Source organism: Gekko japonicus, unplaced genomic scaffold, assembly GCF_001447785.1.
Source record: "Gekko japonicus isolate JY-2015 unplaced genomic scaffold, Gekko_japonicus_V1.1 scaffold780, whole genome shotgun sequence".
Taxonomy (NCBI): domain Eukaryota; kingdom Metazoa; phylum Chordata; class Lepidosauria; order Squamata; family Gekkonidae; genus Gekko; species Gekko japonicus.
Genome location: NW_015168071.1, coordinates 943,001 through 963,760, shown reverse-complemented (window position 1 = coordinate 963,760; position 20,760 = coordinate 943,001). Strand labels below are relative to the sequence as shown.

The window sequence follows — 20,760 nt, the reverse complement described above, 5'->3', positions numbered from 1 at the left end:
CTTTTTAACTTCTATGCTTTTTTAAATGGCCCATTACTCAGCTATAGAAGTTATCTCACCAATGCTTATTTGACGAATAATGTTGAGCAATTTATTTTGAAACACGAAATTAATTTTAGATACATTAGCAAAGCAGTTAATATATTTTCTCAGTGAGATCTAGGAATGCATTAACATTTATTTCAAAAGGAACTGTGACAGTGGCTAATATTCTTCAATTATCTGGCTCATAAACTACCCAGTGCTAAGAACTCATGTCCTTGGACCATATGTGGCATTTTCACAGAATCCCATTTTATTAGAAAGCAAACATTCAGTTGTGAGATTTTGGAGCACTACAGTTAGTCACAATTTGTAATCTTATCACTTCATACACTCACCTAAACTTGACCTTGTATTAGATCGTTCTATTATCGCATGCTTGCTGGGATTGTTTAATACTGAGCGTTTGGCAAGCGAGATGTCAGCTGTGACCCGTGTGATTGATATACTGAACATAAAAAGAGGAATAATATTGTTATTCATTGTTCAGAAATCTGAGGGACCAAAATACTGCATGAATAGCAAAGACAAGGGCAAATAAACCTATGACTAAATACATTTCATATTTCACACCATAAATGCTGGTATTTTTAAAGATTTTTTTAATAAAAACAATTATTCCGTTAAAAAGTTGGATACAAAGCTTTACAAGTTCATTTTCAGTTTTATAAACAAATCATACAGATATTATTAGGGTCAATTCTTTTTACCATACAACAGACAGGTTAGTTTACCCAACTGTACACATTCCTTTAGTTTCTCCAACTACTCCTCTACATACTTCAACAGAAAAGCTTCAGTTGAGGAAAGGGGATTTTATTTTCCTTAGATAGTTGGGTGAGTTCCGTCATAGTTCTCATTTGGAATGAGCTGGGGGGGGGGCGATAATTTATTTTTTACAAACCCAAGTATAAGTTTGCTGCAGCGATTGTGAAAATGTGAAGTAGTCAATTTTTAAAGTACTGTACATGTAAGACTTTGGGATCATACCTGTAGAAATGTAGGCAAGTATGAAGGCCTTTATTCCAATCTGTTCTTTAAAAGTGGAGATATTTAGCTTGGGAAGCACATACTAAGGAAGGACATGTAGCAGTTTGCATATATTTAAAATACTATGTTCTCTGTGTTGCAGAGAAGTGTCAGCTACACTGCCACTGTATGTGGTGGGGGCGGGGAAGGAGGCCGCTGGGTGAGCATCTTCATGTTCTGGAATGTTAACTTTCACTTCTTCTGCTGTGTCTTATCTGTTAGCCTGACCTTGTACTTCGCTCTTCGCTCTGCCTGGGAACCTGCTCCTGCTACTTTTGGCATGCCTGCACCTCTGATTGGCTTAGCTCCATCAGGGGCCCCACTTTGAACGCAGTATATCTTCCCCTCTCCTGCCAGTTGGGTTCACTCTAACACAGAATGTATGCACAGATGACCTGCCTTTACTGTCTTCAATAAACTTGATCCTTCTGAAGGAACATTGTTGAGACTGATTGCTGTGGGACTCTGACAAGAAGGGTGTTAAGATTCAGCTGTATTTTTTCTCCTATTGCTATTCAACCATCTTCACCCAGGCACAGGATTTAGCAGGTCTATTTCAGTATACGGTGCACTGAAAGTTTCAGCATTAAGATTTTATCTATGCTTATTTTGGTTTCTTGAGTCAGAGTTCATTATTTGGCACTGTCCCATCTTTAAACTTTCTGGCTATCCATATTTAGTCAGAGGTCACATTCTTCCAGAGCATTATAAAACTGATCACAGTTCTTTTCACTTGTTCCTTGAATTTTTTTGTTGATGCTGTTGCTGAGATTATGTTTTTGCAAGAACTGTAAACTAAACCATATTTAATTCATTTTATTTGAAAACACAACCTATAAGTACCATTACAAATTTTATCGTTTGTTTAGCAAAATGCTAATTGAAGCATTAATGGGTGAAGCACTAGACCTGTTCTATGGCTCATAAGAAAAATACTGTCAATAACATCCTTAGCCAAGATTTGTAAAGGAAGTGCAAAGGACTTCAGTTTAGATATTTATATTTGACTTACAAAATATTTTATATGATTCTGGATCCTTAAGTACTTACCGCCCTTCAAATCTGTGTTTTAAAAAATCAAATAATGCTTTTTGCATCATATCTGTCACCTAAAAGCAAAAGCAACAGATCACTGAAACAATATCATTGAAATATCACTGAAACAACAGATCATTGGAATTTTTATTTATTTATTTTAATTTATTATCAAATTTATACCCTGCCCTCCCAGCCAAGGCCGGCTCAAGGATGCACTAGGCAGGGGAAACTATATTATTGACATGCAGTATCTTGTTTTTCAGTTAGTCCAAACAGAAACTAGAGAAGACAAAGAATTATTTCAAAAATTATCTAATTTTTCCTTCTCCATAACTTTTATTATATTCATTTTGATGCTGCTAGTGCGACACATTATTTCTCTTTAACACTAACAATGCAGTCCTAAACAGAGTTATAACCTTTTGAGTTCTTGAAGTCAATGGGGCTTAGAAAGGTGCAACTTGGCTTAGTGTTGCACTGTAAAAAACAACAACAACAACAACAGACAGAAGCTACACTGTTTTGAGCAAAATGTTCATTCTTACCTCATATCCTTTTAAGGAAGGCCCCACTAAAACTACTGGCCGCATTGAAGGCACTACATCATACGGAGGGATGTGCTCTGTCTGATAAAAAGAGAAAGCACTCAGTGTTCTGTTCATAATAAAAGCTACTTCTTTGTTTATTTTATGTAATGGAATATCCAGAGGTGTCACCAAGTTGGAAATCTAAGACATGTTGATGTCCCACTCCAGGCCACTCCCCACAAATCTGAAAGTACCTCACAATATTAGTGATTCTTGGGAGAATATGCTATACATTTCTTCACTAAGTCCTCATTGGCATAGTCTACTATTCAGTTTAAGCAAAATTCTTATCACTATTCTATCACAAACTATCATCAGCAGAGCCAGAATTTCATTCTGATATAGTTGTATGATGACCCCCATGCTTTCAGAGTGGCCAATGTACTGTATCTGCAGAATTCTATTGTAATTGGGCTGTTATCTAGAAAAGAAAGCCATTTCAGTCAAACCAGTTCTGAAATCTAATAATAAGTAGATAGGGAGAAGAGAGATTAACAGTGCCATCTTAAATAGAGTTTCCAAGTCCACTGAAATCAATGAGCCTAGAAGAGTATATCTCTGCTTAGGATGGCACTGAAAGGCAAACAAACAGGAAAAATTCTTTCCCCTTCAATGTAAATCTCCAATTTACTAAACCATAATTATATCCTATTGTGAATTCTCATTGCTCATTAGAGAGTTTTTCACTCACATTATATTTTAAATTTTTCATTTCAGGGCTACTGGTGTATGAATTCACAATGATGATTATGGTAGCAATTCAAAAATGATCTATACACCCAGTACAGCAATTCTTCCTCTTGAGAAGACTTTTACCAATCTTGAAGCATTGCATGGTAGTATGTACCATTTAATACATTACTTACTCAATGTATCATGCAAAGTTATGAAGGAATTATTGATCATTAAACGTGTAAAATATCTCAAACAATTAAATGCTAATATGGCAAAAATCTTTTTTAAAAGCTCACTATGAGCATTAAAAGTAGCTTTAAAAAACTCATAGTTTTGTTTGTATGTTCGTTTGCAGAGCACAAATGTTTCAAATTCAAAACCACCAACCTGTAAAAAGCTTAAAAGTAGGTATGCCAGATCTACTTTTCAAGGGCCTACATAGTGTAAATACACCAGTGAGCATCATGGAAAGTTGCCATTGTTCATTATTTCAGAACTGAACATGTCTCAGGTGTAACCACAATCAAAGCAATAAGGTAGAATACAAACATAAGAAAACAAAGACAAACGTTAATACAGCAACAGCACACAAAGCCACACAAGCAGCTTTCTAAAGCAGTCTAAAACATGAAACACACATTTGTGTTAAGGATGTTCTTGTTTTGTTTGGTTCTACATAAATCACCACATCATTGATACAGAAGAAAAGTGCCCAAGGCATCAAAAGCATGTGAATTACTTGCACGGGGCTGGATCTTACTTAATGTTTAGAGGGAAAGCCTATAATTTTCTAGCGCTAATTATGATGATACACTCTTACAATTATTATGATGATTAATATAAATAATAGGATTATGTATTATTATAGCAGCCCATAAAACCTCAGCTATAACCCTCCTTTATCTAGCAGATCAATGCCCCACAGTAATATTTCTCTGTTTTATGGTGGCTATCTACAAAATAGCATTTGCTCTAATTATAACCCTTAAAAGTTAGGGTAGGTACAGAAATTACCTTATTTGATGGAATACTCTCACTTGTTAAAAATCAATTGTGTGCCAACCAGCAGCTTCTCTCAGCTCTAATTTACTGTGCTGTCAGTGGCAATATGTAGTGGGAATGAAACAAATCTTCATCTCTAAATTCATTACTACAAATTACTTCTAAATAGCTTGTAAGGGATATTTTTGCTATCTGAAGGCTAAGCTTTGACTGTAACAGTGAGTTAATTAGAATGTCTATCCAGATGATAGTGAGCACAGATTGACATGAAAGGGATCACTACTACATCTGTGGAATTTTGCAGAGAATTAGGGAATTCCGTCTTGCAAAAGTATAATAAAAAGCAGCAATAATTACTTTGCCCTGTTCCTAAAAACTTAGCCCAGTGGAAACAAAGAACAGACTAGTATTTAAAAGAACATATAATTGTCACAGAAACAATGGATTTTTTTTTTTAAAAAAAACATTCTACGTAATAATGAGTTAATTGCATTTTATTTACTGACATTCTGTAAAGGTCTGGGCAAAGTAATTGTGGCATCTATAATGGAAGGTAAATGAGGCAAGCAAGGGAATTTTTTTAATGCATAGAAGAATCAAACAGGGTTTGAAAAAGGTTGGACTCATGAAGAAATGGAATTTCTTATATAGCCAAGTTTAGCTGGGCTTGGCAAACTATGGTCCATGGAAGCCCATGGAAATTTACATGTTCCGTATGCAGGTGTGCTTCTAAATTAAAAAAAAGTAATTTGAGGATGTTCTTGTAAAAAACTAAAAATCTAAACTGCTAGCATCACTCTCCAGTTGCTTAGTAATTGGCTACTAGATAACAAATTCCAAGGATTTAGTTTCTTGTAGTCCCCAGATAAGGGATGAAAACAGCATGACTATATACAATATTCATTACCCTACCTATGGGTAACTCTGCCTGTAAAGGGAACCACTAGTTCTGTTCTCTAATAGGCAAGATGCTACAGTCTGACTGATGGAGGAGAAGGCAAGAACAATGGGAAAGAATTTATATATGACAATAGGAAAAACTCACAGTAGACCGCCAAAACAAGTCTGCAGTTTTCCACTGGTCTTGCTCATCTGCAGATTTTGCACCTAGTGGATTAGAAGTTTACATACTGACTAAATTAAAAACTGAAGGTTCTTTTTAAAGAACAAGATGAGTATCTGTTTAGATTTAACAAAAATGAATTGTAAGAGTGAATTACAAGTCAAAAATCTGGAGGAAAAAAAAGACAAAGAGTAAGCATGCACTAAAGAGGTGCATTATCAGGTCAAAGTTTCGCTTCTGCGGATGTTTAAAGAAATTCCCTTGGCAGCCTATTATTCCATCAAAAAGGAAAAGTACCATAAGCATTGTCTGACTGAGTCACTCAAGGGGCTTATTCTGCTTGTTTTTTACTGCACTGAATCAGCTAGCGGTTTGATAGGTTTCTTCCCTTGCTCTAAAATGATTGTGCTGTATAAGCTGTAGGTGATGATGCTAATGATGCCAGTGGCAGAATAAACATAGCTCGTGTCAATGCAGACTTACCGATTTCTGCTTCTGCTTAGCTACAGCAGCATGGAAAAGAAACAAAGAATAACAAGAGCATGCATGTTATTGGCTTGTCAAAGGACGCAGACAGTCAACAGGACTAGAATGTGACGCAGTGCTAGTGAGCAGGTGTACAGACGGCAGCTTGGAAGTCGGTGTTACCTTCTTAAAGAAGGGCATTCTTTTCTCTTTGGAGTGGGGTGATGTTACACTGTTTGCACTGGGTTTGGGGGAGCGATGGTTTGCTGGAATATCAATTTCTTCTGCATCTAAGCCACTGGCATCTATGTCTATAGCTATATGTAGATAAACAATGTAAAATTATCAGATGGCAGGGAGATGAGAAAAAGGTAAAGAGAAACAAACATAAAGCAATAATATCCCAAGGCGGACCTCCATCAGGAATATCAAACAGAATCAAAAAGAAAAAAGGGGAAATTTTAAAGGTATAATACACCAGGGTTATGAAATCATCACATGAAATTATATGAAATTTTAACAAATCTATGTTGTTTTTATTCAGCCGTGTTTCCCCCCAACTGCATAGAAACTCATAAATACAAATGTATTCTTGGTTATACTGGGTGTATAGACTTTGAGTTTTCAAATCTGCTGGGCAGATGGAAACAGGTAGGCAACATACCAAAAAATCTACATACAGAAAGTTAAATAGCAGAACAAGTAAGTCAGGCTTCAGGAAACTCCCAAATCCAAGCAGCCCAGATTAATTAATGCTGAATAAGTGTGTGTATTTTCACCAATATAAACCTGTTTATCCTATGTCATGGATCCCCAACTTTTTTGAGTCTGTGGGCACCTTTAGAGTTTTGAGAGGAGGGAGGCATGTGCCATTACAAAATGGCTGTCATGGGAGTGGAGCCAAACCCCAAATGGCTGCTGTAAGAGGCAGAGCCAAATACAATATCTCCCTTCCAACTCTGCAAAATAATCTTTGTTGTTGTTCAGTCACACAGTCGAGTCCGACTCTTCGCGACCCCAAAATAATTGCAGAAGGGGAATTTTAAAAAATGAAGGAAAGGACAGGGGGAGGGGAAGAAAGAGAAAGAAGAACAGGGATAGGAGGAATAAAAAGGAAGAAATCCTGAAAAGGGGGCGGTTGAATCACAAAGGGAAATGGAACCAGTCCTCCTGATTCTCCAGTGGTGGTTGCTATTGCAGCCATGAAAGCTCCTTTCATTTAATGGGGGGTAGCCAGTAACAATCCCTTACAGTGCCCCCCCACACTTTCTGAAATGCTCAGCAAGAACCAGGGGAAGTACTGGTAGGTACGAAGGCACCTATGAGTTCCACGTTGGGGAACCCTGGCCTATATAGCATATAGTAATATTTTAGAACCTGTAACTATGTAATTGAGCCATACTACCAGCACTGGAAGTTTGGTACAGAAATCAAAGGGGATTTAATTTTTGGGTCAGGATTAGAACAAAAAGTTCTATTCTTTTTGGGTCTCCTTGGGAAAAAGAAATGCAAGAATGACTATTTAAGGAGTGATTTTATAAGTCAACATAACCTATGGACTTTAAAATACCACACAAAGAAGGTGATAAATGCAATAGGTATGTGAGTGAAATATACAAGAATTCATTTTGTTTTACAAAGTTGGGAGTTCTGAAATTATTTTAAATAGACTGAATTATTTTCCATAGTGTTTTCTTTGTAGCATATTCTATCAAATATCTGCTACACATTAGAAGTACTAAACTAGCGCTTTCCTACCTATGATCTCAACAATTCATGCAACTGTTCAGAGCACAGTTGTGCCACCATCATAAAGTATTTCTGAATGAATACAAGATTAATACACAGAGAATGAATAGTGGTATATGTTCATATTCACTTGTAATATTTTGCACCCTATGGCACATGCTTTAGCTATTCAAATTTTAAGTAATGTTTAGCTCTTCAGAAATGTTGGCTACTGTCCTAGACAATCACATGTGCAGAAAGATATGTTTTGAAATAAGTGTTTTACTGCTGTCAGTCATGCAGTTGGAACCAGCAAGCAGTTTTAAAGAAATAAACAAGCTTTTTTTTTCCCCTGAGTGACCAACTGCAGCAGAGCTATAGCTACGGTAGGGCCAGTTGGTGAACTGGTTCATTCTACCTATATACTTTTCTTTTTTACTTAAAAAAGGACAATTTATGGCATTGAAAGCCTCCATTTAAAAACATGAGTTTATTTTCTGAAAGGAAGGCAGCCCTGAATGTAAGATGACCCCCCTTAAAATGTTTACATAAACAAAATTATTATTACTGGACATAACAGTAACTTCTATGCAAATATAAGACAGCCTCCTTTTTTTTTATGGCACACTTGGTGAAAACCTAGTCTTGCTTTTGATTAAAGACCGTTTTTAGTCATGGCTGTTGTGCCAAAGAAATGGCAGTGCTCCAAACTCTTCCCACTCGACTCATGCAGCTTTGCTCATTCAAGACTCTACTTGACTCAGGATAGATTTTCAAGATCATTATTGCTATTACCAGGCTTAAGTTATTATTGGGTGGGGACAACTTTAGCTGTTATGTCTTTATGTCTTTCAGCATGGCAGCTTGCTTAAAGCAGGAAAGGCCATTTCCTGGGTATTCCCAAGTTACTTGGGAGATAGACATTCCCAGCAATGATATCTGTGCTACCATCTTGCCACATTGTTAGTGAAAGCTTGACATCTCAAAGTGGAAGAACTCTTCTACCACTGAATGTGCCATAAATAGGACTAGGATGAAGAGGGAGAAGGACTGCAGAAAAGAAAGGAAGGAGCCAGATGCTATCTATAGGCTGGCCACCATTTCCCATCATCAACTTTAAGGGCAGACTAATTTTCCTAAGCTCATTCAAGAGCCATAATGATCACTGTTAAATTCAAATTTTGGGAACAGGTTTTGTAAATATACATAAGAAATCTGGTTTGATCCTAGCTCACAATGTGTGTCTAATGTTCTGAAATAATTGTATAACAAATTCACCAAGCTCAAAACGTCCTGTTCCAATCTCCTTACTCCCCATAATGGTTGGCCGATGCCATCATAAAATATATAATTCTGACCTCTTTGATTTAATTTATATATGAATATCCTGAATTTACTGTTTATTTAAAATATCATTAATCTTTTATATCTGTAGCTCAACAGGATCATTGTTCCTTACACTCTTTACAAAGAAAGCATATCAACAAACTAAAAAATTATCCTTAATTGCTAAACATTCACATATTTCTAAAGAACTCTGATATGCACATGCAGTTCGTTAATAAGTGCAACTGAAAAGGCTTGAATATTAGATTTAATCAAATTTATAGAATTAGACAAGCTTACAAATAATTGAGGCATCATGGTGTAAAATAATAATAGTGCTAGGAACTTTCTCCATCTATTTTAAACAAAATTCTGGATATATTGTAATTATAAATTCTTTGAGAAGCCATTAAGTTCCCTTTCACTGACAATGAATTTTGCAGTAATTTTAACCTCTGACTCAAAAAGAATAACTCAGAAGAGAGAACAAAGTTTGAGTCCAGTGGCACCTTTAAGACCAAAAAGTTTTATTCAAGGTATAGGCTTTCGTGTGCATGCACATTTCTTCAGAAGTGAGAGAGCACAGAATATTTCAACAAAATGTGGCAAAAGGTAAACCATTCAACAAAAACATGGAGGGTAGCAGGCTTAATTAATTTAATATTTCAATTTCTGGTGTCTTAAATGAAATATATCCAGACATGTTAGTTACACAACAGTTTAATATGCTATCAACCTCTCCCCTGTTGTCTTAAAGACAGGCCACAGCTTTTCAGCACGATCCACTTAAGAGCTATCACTAGGGTTGCCAAGTGGCACTTACCCTGCCGGCGGGGGACTCCTGTTTGGCTGCAAGCGTGTGTGTGCGCGCGCACTGCATGCACGTCACAGGGAAGTGACGTCATGACACTGGGCACGCTGGGGCCGGGTTAACCATACAAGGGAAAACCATAGAGTTTTCCCTTGTATGGCCGTGGCCCCGCCCCCAGTGTGCCCGGCGTCATAACGTCACTTCCCTGTGACGTGCACGCTGGGGCAGGGTTCCCCCTGGGGCCCAGTTCCCCGGCGTCGGGGAACGGGCCTCTGGGGTGGGGGGATTTGGCAGCCCTAGCTATCACTGGCATGGATACGGCATGGTTACGGCCTTTCACAGCTCAGGAAGCATATATCTAAAAGTCTCCTTCCCAAGTTTCTATATACCAAGCATGGCCCTCAGGCTGCCATCTGCTAGGTGTTTCTCTGCTTAGGATATCAACCAGAGCCCATACTGTTTTCATTGCCCCTCCACATGCAACCAGAAAGTGAGGGAGACACACCATTTCTAGAGGTGCTTAGGAAGAGTGGTAAGGCCATTTTATGTGATAGAACTTTTATTGGGATGTAGGCTGTAGGCTTTTTAAAGAAGGGCATTATTTGTGGTTTTATTGTATTTTGCACATTTTAAAATTGAATTTGCAAGCCAACTTTGGCCATAGGAAAAGGCAGGGTACAGATATTCAAATAAATAATGCTTCGACTACTAATCAGGGCTAGTCCCTGTTTTCTGAAACTAGTAGTTGTACAATAACTGTCCCTGTTCTATTTTTGCTGTTGTCCTTTAGGATTCCCTACATAAAATGTTGTGTGAGTTGCTAAAGTTGTCACTTTCAAGGGTGTTCATCAGCCCCTCCTTCAGTCTCAAAATGTTGAACCTGAGCATGGTGCAAGTTAGGGTTGCCAACCTTCAGGTGGCGGCTGGAGATCTCTTGCTATTACAACTAATCTCCAGGTGACAGTGATCAGTTCACCTGGAGAAATTACTTTCTTGGAAGGTGAACTCTATGGCATTGTAACCCACTGAGGTCCCTCCCCTCCCCAAACCGCACTCTCCTGTGGCTCCACCCCCCAAATCCCCAGGTATTTCCCAACCCAGAGCTGGCAACCCTAGTGCAAGTGCATCTTGTATCTAGTGCATATGCATGTAAATGCATACACATGAACAATAAAACCCCACATAATCACAGCCTGTCATTATAAATGTTATGAAGTTTATTTTGAATTGCTAATGACACACCGGAACACTATTAAGTTTTTTTAGTACATCTTTCAACTAAACTGGCTTTTAAGAATTAGGCATGGTGGCACATTCAGTACATAGCAGATGGAGTAGAGCCTTTAGCAATGTGTAATTCAGGCATTGAGCAGTGATCATTTGTATGAAAATAGTGGTATTAAAAGCATGTCTCTATTTTTATCAAAGAAACTTTGCTGGATATAAAACAATGCAGAGTTATGCCCACTTCCAATGAATTGTGGCTGCAGACTGACCAGAGGCTGCTTTGCGGCTGCAGGGCTAGGTGCTAAGGTGAAAAGGGAATGCACATTGCTTGCCGCAGCGTCTGGGGCTGGGCTCTGCCACAGCACTTATGGGTCTTCCTGGGCATGGCCTGGAAGCCTTCCCAATCGCTGGCCAATTGCTGTCTGCCTGGGGAATGCTTCCTGAAGGGCGGGGCATAGGAGCAGACCACAGAAGTGTGGGCTTCGTTCTGGTCCGTTCCTCTCCTTTTTAAAACCCTGCTGCCCAAGCCCTACTTGTTTAATTTTCTTTGCAAACCTGCCAGATCTGGAACCCGAACCTTTTAATTAATTGTTTATAAGAGGGGGAGAAAAACACAGTGATTGTCTCCTCAATGAAAGGCTTTGTTACTGAAAACGGTAGCATAAAGGAAGACACTGATTTTTAAAAAACAGCAATGACCCACTTACCAGATGACGGAGGTGTTGACTTTCTGGAACTAGGTACTACGTCACCCAAACTAGATGATGAATTTCCTCCTGATTTACTAGAGTAAATAAATATAGTTTAACTGTTTTTAATAATATATTTACTTGCCATTCATCCTAATAGACAAGCAGAGAAATTTTCTTGACCAAATGCAGATGTTAGTATTTTCCAGAAACCATATGAAAAATTAAGAAACAATTATACAGGATTGGTTGTTGTAGATTTTCCGGGCTGTATGGCTGTGGTCTTGGCATTGTAGGACCTGACATTTTACCAGCAGCTGTGATTGGCATCCTCAAAGGTGTAACACAGAAAGATGGAGTACTCTCTGTGTCAAAGTGAGAAGAAAATTGGTAGGCAGGTAATTTATATCTACTCAGGAAGGTGGGGTTGGGCTGAGTCATTATCTTGTAGGAGTTTCCCAGGCTGTGACATGCTAATGGAGGAGCTTTCCTGAGGAGGTTCTTTTGCATATGGATTGGCTGCTGAAATTCTAATCTTATCTGTAGTGGTACTGTAAGATGTAGAGCATTTTGTGTTTTTCAGGACAGGAAACCATGCCCTATTTATTTTTAAGCTCTCTTCTTTCCTGTTTAAATTGTGTTTATGTTTATAAATTTCAATGGCTTCCCTGTGTAATCTAATGAAAAAAAGAAAAAAGAACTGTGACAATTTAGTGCTTGGTAATATATTCATAAATTATAATATACAATAACAGAAAATAAGTAATATATATAGTGAATGTAGACGGTGGTCTCCGGAATGGTGTGCCATTTCGACAATGATCTTCTTCTGAACAAGGATGTGTACATAAACTGTCTTTCAACAATTCATTTCTCTTGGTGACGTATTGAAAATATACTGTTGATTAACTTCATCATAAAGTTATGCTTACAGCTATGTTCTTCAATGGGCTATAAATGTAACTATTCCCTGTGTAATCTGACATGGTAATTGGATGTGTTGTCCAGCCTTTCAGTGTCTTGGAATAAGATACTGTGTCGTTTGAGTAAGGCTATGTTCAGCCACTGCTGTATTTTCTGGTTGGCCTTTCATGTTCTTTTATTCTTGTCTGAATGCTATGTGTGGTCTCAATGTAACGCTGTGTGGTCTCAATGTAAACCTGTCCACAACTGCATGGTATGCGGTATACTCCTACAGAAGTGAGGGGGTCTCTTCTGTCTTTTGCCAATCGTAGCACCTGTTGTATTTTTCTGGTGGGTCTGAATACTGTATGTAGGTTGTGTTTTTTCATAAGTTTTCCCATCTGATCAATGATTCCTTTGATATATGGCAAAAACACTTTTCCTGTGGGAGACTGTTTTTCCTCAGTTGTTTGTTTTACCTTTGGTTTAATTGGTCTTCTGATTTCATTCTTGGAGTAGCCATTTGCTTGAAGTGAGTGGTTTAGATGATTTAGTTCATCGTTGAGAAAGTGTAGTTCACATATCCAACTTGCGTGGTCTACTGTTTTGATTATGCCTCTTTTTTGCTGAGGGTGGTGATTGGAGTTTTTGTGTAAATAACAATCCGTGTGAGTTAGTTTTCTGTAGACCTTGTGACCTAATTGAAGGTTAGCATTGCGGATTACCATGATATCTAGAAATGGGAGTTTACCCTCGATTTCTTTTTCCATGGTGAATTGTATGTTCAGGTGGAAGTTGTTGAGGTGGTCTAAAAACTCCATCAATTCTACTTCTCCATGGCTCCTCTATTAGCATGTCACAGCCTGGGGAACTCCTACAAGATAATAACTCAGCCCTACCCCACCTTCCTGAGTAGATATAAATTGCCTGCCTTTAGAATCTTCCAGTAAAGAGCTTTAGGAAAGATCTAGCGCTCCTGCCTGCTTGCTTTGGGATGATGGTTTTGTCTCTGAGAGAAATAGTCAAAGCCTTTCCATTCAGCACCTCTTCAAATGCTGGGAGAAAAAAGGAATGTACCTTTTAGTGACAAATGGCTGCTGTGGGAAAGGTGGCCAGGTTGCATTATTGCATTCCAAGAACATCAGTAGTTCTCCAAGTTATGTAAGTCATATGATTTTCTTCTTCATAGTCTCTGATTCATTTACAAATGGGAGAGTGGCAAATTGACATACTTTGTGGAGGAGTTGGTGAACTGAGAGGCGGAGAATGGGGATGATTGCTCTATTTGTATCATGAGTTAGCATATACATGAAGTGCATAATTCTTTATAAAAGTCAATAAAGTAGACCATGCTGTAGTTTTACTCTATTCAATTATCAAAATTCACCTAAAGAAGATAGAGGAAAACAACATAATAAGAACATAAGAGACGCCAATGTTGGATCAGGCCAAAGGCCCATCCAGTCCAACACTCTGTCACATAGTGGCCAAAAATACCAGGTGCCATCAGGAGGTCCACCAGTGGACATACTTTCAGTAGGGTAACTCTCACCCTAGTTTTTCAGCTAGTTTGTAACACAGAGTTATGCTAACAACGTGATAATATAAAAGTATCGAAGGGGCCCATAGTATACAAACATATGAAGCTGCCCATATCCTCTGCCCCAGAAGGTCGGACCGGAACCAAGGGGTTGAAATTAAATCAAAAGAGTTTTCAGCTAAACATTAGGAAGAACTTCCTGACAGTCAGAACGGTTCCTCAATGGAACGGGCTGCCTCGGGAGGTGGTGTGCTTGCCTTCTTTGGAGGTTTTCAAACAGAGGCTAGATAGCCATCTGACAGCAATGCTGATTCTGTGAAGTTAGGCAGATGATGAGAGAGAGGGCAGGAAGGGTTGCATCAGTACTCAGTTCTTGTGGCCCTTTCTTACATGCCCAGGGTGTGGCATATGCTAATAAGATATTATGCTAATAGCCTATTAGATATGCTAATGAGCTCCTGCATCTCTTTTTCTACAAAATGACCCCTGAGAACTACTATTATTTTGTGATTTTTACTGGTTCAAACAGAATTTTTCTTACAGAAGTGGCATGGAAGGGTCTAAAATTAAGGAAAAATATAAGCACATCAAAAGGCCCTGTTCAGACAATACTTTGCACTCAAGATCATACTAAAAAGAGACCAGGAAACATGGTCTTGTATACTCCATCACCTCTAATCTCTGAACAATAGGGCACACAGGCCAGGAAAATCCCATGTTTTTCTTGACATGTACCCAGGATCCCACACAAGACAGGAAAGGAAACATGCAAGACCAAAGCCTATGTCCCTTCCCCCTCATGGAATACAACCAGGCAAAATACTGTCTGAATAGGTTTAAGGGCTCTTTTAAGATAAACCTTCAAGTAAAGCCAAAGAGATCAGAAAATACTACTACTTTTACAAGTATTAATGATATTCTTATAATTTGGGGAAAAGCTAAATGTTACTAAAACAGTATTGTGACATGAATGTCAAAACTATCAGTATAATTCTTATGAGACTGTAACCAACAATATTAATCAGGAATATTTTTAAGAAAGAAAGAAAGAAACTATAGTTTTTGTTTAGAATACAATTTTCATTTCCCCCCAATAGCGAAATCATGCTATTCAAAATATTTACTTGCAACAAATATTTTAATCCAACTCTTTTCATCACTGATCCTTACAGTAAGGCAAATACATACAAGATATACAAAATACTGTGGTAAATATATAAATTATAAATATTTTTAATTACCTGGAGTAAAATTTTCCTTGCTTAGCCTTTTGTTCATGCTGCAGTCTCATGTTTTCTAATTTGACTGGACTTGGTATGAAACCTATTTCACAGCCTTCTTTCACCAACCGTCCTATCCACCAGTCATTGTTAAATTTCTAAAGAAACAGGTCACATATTTAAATATTAGAAGCAGCTCATGGCAAAGGATTTTTAATCCATTCTTCTGTATCACAGTTGCAATGCTAGTCTTATAAATAATTGTAAGTAAGGTATTTATATGGTGTTAGGTACCATGAATCCTTTTCAACAGCACTAAAGAGCCTTGTGCCAGCAGAAGAGTACTGTGTTAGGAGTGTGCTAGTACAGGAGCCATAAGGGCAATTTTGCTTGCTTCCTCATCCTCACTGCTGCTGCTAGTGTTGTGGTGGGTCCCCCTTTTTGCCTTTTTGACCATCACTGGGAGAAGACAGGAAAAATCCGTCTCTACCATTTTCATGCTCCACTTCCTCCATGGAACTCAAGGCAGCCTATACCACTCTCCCTTCCCAATTTTATCCTCACAAAAATCCTCTGATACGGGCCAAGGTGATTGTGACTAGTCCAAGGTCACCCACAGTGCTCCATGGCCAAGTGGGGATCTGATTCTAGGTACTAGATCAAATCTGTAACCACTACACTACATGGGCTCTCAGATGCATATTCAGCCATTGTAACCTTAAAGACATGGACAGTGCAACCCTAAGAAGAGTTACACCTATCTCAGCTCAATGACCTCAGTGGGCTAAGTCTTTTAAGTAGGATTTGTTTTGTATAAGATAACCATTATTATTGGCATATCAGCATGCATGCTCAGAAAGTGGTAAGACATTTGCAACAGTATTTCAGTATTTTATCTATAACCCAAATAAGTGTGGATGAGGAGGCACAGAATTGCATAATGTACATTTTTTTAAAAGTACTGGAGATGGCTTGAGGCTAAGGCCACCAACTTGCAACTCAGCAAGTGGCCATGTACCTTTAAATTCAATTATACAACCGGAGATGAAACAATCACAACTTCTTCTGCCCTCTCCTGTCATATCCTATGGTTTTGTTCTCTGCTTCTCTTACCTGCAATAATGAAAGGATTTCATGTGCTACACGGGTTGTGAGGGAGAGAGAGAGAGAACAGAACAGGACTGAGGAAAGAAGAGTGAGCGAAGTCATGGCTGTCATATCCCCTGCAACATTAGGAAGTTTAAAGGTGTATTACTGATCTCTGGGCTATAACCTAACAATGCTACACCTGAATGATTTTAGATGTGGTACAATTTAGGGATACTACATAGAAAAAGTGAAATGATTTTATGTCTCTAATTTTAACAGTAGGGAATTGTACATGTGCAATGGGACTTAATTTCTTTATTTATCTATTTCATGTACTTGTCTCCCTTTCTCCATTTTATTCTTACAACAACCCTGTTGAGAGTATGTGACTGGCCCAAGGTCACCCAGCAAGCTTCCACAGCAGAGTAGTGATTCAAACCTGAACCTCCCAGATCCTAGTCTAACACTCTAACCACTACAGCACGCTAGTTCATGGATGGATTATGCTCTATAATCCCTAGATGTCATACTGGAAATGTGGGACTGAGGAATCTGGATTCACACTTCCTTAAAAATGCTGCAAAAGCTCTGTGAAGCTTCCTGCCTGCCATTAGTAGGCAGTAGCCATTTTCCAGATACCTAACAACAGGAAAGTGGGAAAGCAGCAGATAGAAGAGAGAAATGAATCCTTCTTTCAATCGTGCTTTTCATCCCTTCAAAACTGCTTCTATTTTATTTTGTCTAAAAACTTAGTCCCAGTTAAGTAGCTTTATTTAAATCAAAACAAGCATAATATAACTGAAAATTTGAAGATGTGTTATATCCTAACTGTTTGTAATGGTGTGTCTGTCCAAATTAGCATGCTACAACTATAGGTTCTAAAGGTTCTATAGTCAAAACATAAACAGAGCCAGTTTGGTGTAGTGGTTAAGTGTGCGGACTCTAATCGGGGAGAACCGGGTTTGATTCCCCACTCCTCCACTTGCACCTGGCTGCATGGCCTTGGGCAAGCCATAGCTCTGATAAGAGCTGTTCTTGAAAAAGAGCAGTTTCTGTCAAGAGCTCTCTGAGCCCCGCCTACTTCATAGGGTGTCTATTGTGGGGAGGGGAAGGGAAAGGAGTTTGTAAGTCGCTCTGAGACACCTTTGGGTAGTGAAGGGCGGGGTATAAATCCAATTTCTTCTTCTTCATAAATCCCAGACACGTTTGCTAATGAAAGAAGTCTTACAATTGAGTTATCTCTTAGGGTTAAACATTGTGCTCAGTGGCTAATATTGCAGAAATCTTTCATTTATGCAGTGATCTCAGAACTGTAAGTACATGAATTTTCTTTTAATATCTATGAAATCTCATTGCAACCAAATAAAAATGTTGGGTTACTTTATTTTGTTTTTGTTTTGCAAATCCTTGTTGAATTTTATACATGACATGCATCTACAACATTATCTTGATTCTTCTGTTTATCATTGCGTATGAATAAGTGGGCTCTCGCAAAGTTTTATGCCACAAACAATATACCAAAATATTCTTTGTTTTCGTTGCAGGCTAACATGTCTACCCTTCTGGAATTTACCACGGGTAGTACGCATCCCAGTTTAGTTTGGACGAAGTGTGTTTTTAATGTTTCAGAAAAGACTTGTATCTCATAAATATGGTTTGTATTTAAATCATTCCCTTATGAGTACGTATATTGTAAGTATGTTGACCCTGGAGGTCCCTTCCAACTCTACGATTCTATGAATATATTTACTCAGAAGAAACACAATCCACTTATTTACCATCAAAATACAGGTTAGGGAGAAAATGTAACATCATTGTACAGAAACACACATTTCGGAACTTTTATTCCTTCTTATTTCTTAATCTGTATTTCATTCTACTGATAAAGCATTATTATATGAAATAGCCTTAATGGTTATTATCCACATAAGTAAAAGTCTAGTTAATCTGCAAGATAATCCAAATGTTTTAATATATACCACTCTGCCATTTCAATCACTTTATGCTTTCATTCTATTTTATATGCTTCTATAAAAGTAAACTGCAGGTTCACAGAAACTACAGAACCTTAGCTCATTCAGAGGTTTTGCAGAAGCAGTTATAAGGTTATATTAAAGTTATATTCAAGGGTAGGATCAGGAATAAATACTATTTAACAACAAAAAAAATCACTGCATCTTTAAGAATATACAGCCATAATTGAAGTAGGATGCACTGTTGAAGAAAGTGACTTTTAACCAGAAAGCATCAGGTGTGCAAGAGTTCAGTTGCATACATACATTCTCTTCTCTTTCATTTCTACTACATTAGACACATGACTATCTGACCCTCAAAACTCATTTTAATTCTACTAGTTATCAGTGAAGCAGGGCAGAAGGGATACTGGAAGAGCAAAAATAGGAAGGAAAAACCTGGGTGCTGTCTATTCACAGACAATCTAGCTCGTATTCTAAATGTATGAACAACATGCATTAAAATGTTATCTTTGACATGAGCTTCTAACATTTAAATATAAATTATCTTACTTCTTTAACATGTAGGAAATCTTTAGCTTCAAATGAGATGGCCATGCCGGCAACTGGTACATCGTCATCATGGGCTGCACTGTAGCTAACATTTGTCCGGACTGCAAATGCAACGGGTTTTGTCTGTAGAGCAAACAAGATAAAGAGTGTTTTTGTTTTCCTTCATATACAAATATAACTAGGGAACTTACACAGACTTTACAGTGAACAGCTGGCTTCTAATTGTCACCATAGGATATCCGGGATAGGGGGAGAATCAAGTGAAAATTCACAATGGTACGAAGTCAGGAACAAAGACAGCAACAGTGAACTCAGGATTATGGATAACTCTTATAGCAAGATAAGATTTGAATTTTAACAGCCAATCCATATGCAAAAGAACCTCTTCAGGAAAGCTCCTCCATTAGCATGTCACAGCCTGGGAAACTCCTACAAGATAATGACTCAGCCCTACCCCACCTTTTTGAGTAGCTATAAATTACCTTTCTCACAATACAAGAACTCGTGGGCACTCCATGAAATTGCTGAGCAGTCGGGTTAGAACAGATGAAAGGAAGTACTTCTTCACCCAAAGAGTGATTAACATATGGAATTCACTGCCACAGGAGGTGGTGGCGACTACAAGCATGGACGGCTTCAAGAGGGAATTAGATAAGCATATGGAGCAGAGGTCCATCAGTGGCTATTAGCCACAAGGTATAGATAGGGACTCCGGGGCAAGTGATGCTCTATATTCCTGGTGCTTTGGGGGGTGGTGTCAACAATGGGAGGGCTTCTAGTGTCCTGGCCAGTGTTCCCTCTAAGCTGAGTTAATGTGAGCTAGCTCACAGTTTTTTAGCCTCTGGTTCACACATTTTTGTCTTAGCTCAGAAATGATGGCTCTAGATCAAACTAAAGTATGCAGTAGCCAAATTGCTCACTCACAACTTTAATACCAGTAGCTCACAAGGTAGAATTTTTGCTCACAAGACTTCACAGCTTAGAGGGAGCATTGGTCCTGGCCCCACTGCTAGACCTCCTGATGGCACCTGGTATTTTTGGCCACTGTGTGACAGAGTGTTGTACTGGATGGGCCATTGGCCTGATCCAACATTGGCTTCTCTTATGTACCTGCCTACCATTATTCTTCTTACACTGACACAGAGAGTACTCCATCTTTCTGTGTTATACCTTTGAGGATGCCAGTCACAGCTGCTGGCGAAATGTCAGGTACTACAATGCCAAAGCCACGGCCACACAACCCAGAAAATCTACAACTAATGAACTCTGGCCATGAAAGCCTTTGACAACATAAAGTTACGCACTTTTAAGCCCAGTGAAGACAATGGTGTTAGAAAATTATAATTCTGTGTAGGACTGTTCTGTTCATTTGGAGGGGGTGGAAATTGCCAGTGATGTGAGGCATAATAATCTGAAGCCATTAGTTATCATGATACCAAGTCAACATGCTTTTGTTCAGGACTGGAATGGGATGTGGCACAGAGGCACAGCATACTGCATATAGAAGATTCCTGGTTCAGTCAGGTTGCATATGTTGGGAAAGGCCTTCCTATGCTTGAGACTGGAATGCTGCTGCCCATCAGAGTAGATTCTATTGATCAATGGTCGACTTCTGGTCTATGGAACAGTGATGGCGGACGCTCTCCCCACAATGGGGAAGAGTGAATCACACACCAGCAGCCTGGAGGGGTGCCACCTCAAGTGACACCTCCGCGGAGCCTTTACAATAGGCTCCAGGCCAGGGGGCTTTTGAAGGGTAGCCTCTTCGATGGCACAATGCCAGAGAATTGAGGCTCCCCTC

At 38.6% G+C, this 20,760-nt stretch overlaps 1 protein-coding gene across 1 annotated transcript in view; it reads right to left on the bottom strand.

Moving 5' to 3' along the window:
• CACNB2 (calcium channel, voltage-dependent, beta 2 subunit) overlaps positions 1-20,760 on the bottom strand; it is a 225,464-nt gene that overhangs the window by 21,109 nt on the left and 183,595 nt on the right. Inside the window, exons 4-10 of the mRNA XM_015414605.1 lie at positions 18,960-19,082; positions 15,367-15,503; positions 11,701-11,777; positions 6,085-6,218; positions 2,655-2,735; positions 2,122-2,180; positions 381-490 (exon numbers count right to left, since the gene is read on the bottom strand). Of these exons, the coding sequence (XP_015270091.1) occupies positions 381-490; positions 2,122-2,180; positions 2,655-2,735; positions 6,085-6,218; positions 11,701-11,777; positions 15,367-15,503; positions 18,960-19,082 (721 nt within the window). The remainder of the gene's footprint in view (positions 1-380; positions 491-2,121; positions 2,181-2,654; positions 2,736-6,084; positions 6,219-11,700; positions 11,778-15,366; positions 15,504-18,959; positions 19,083-20,760) is intronic.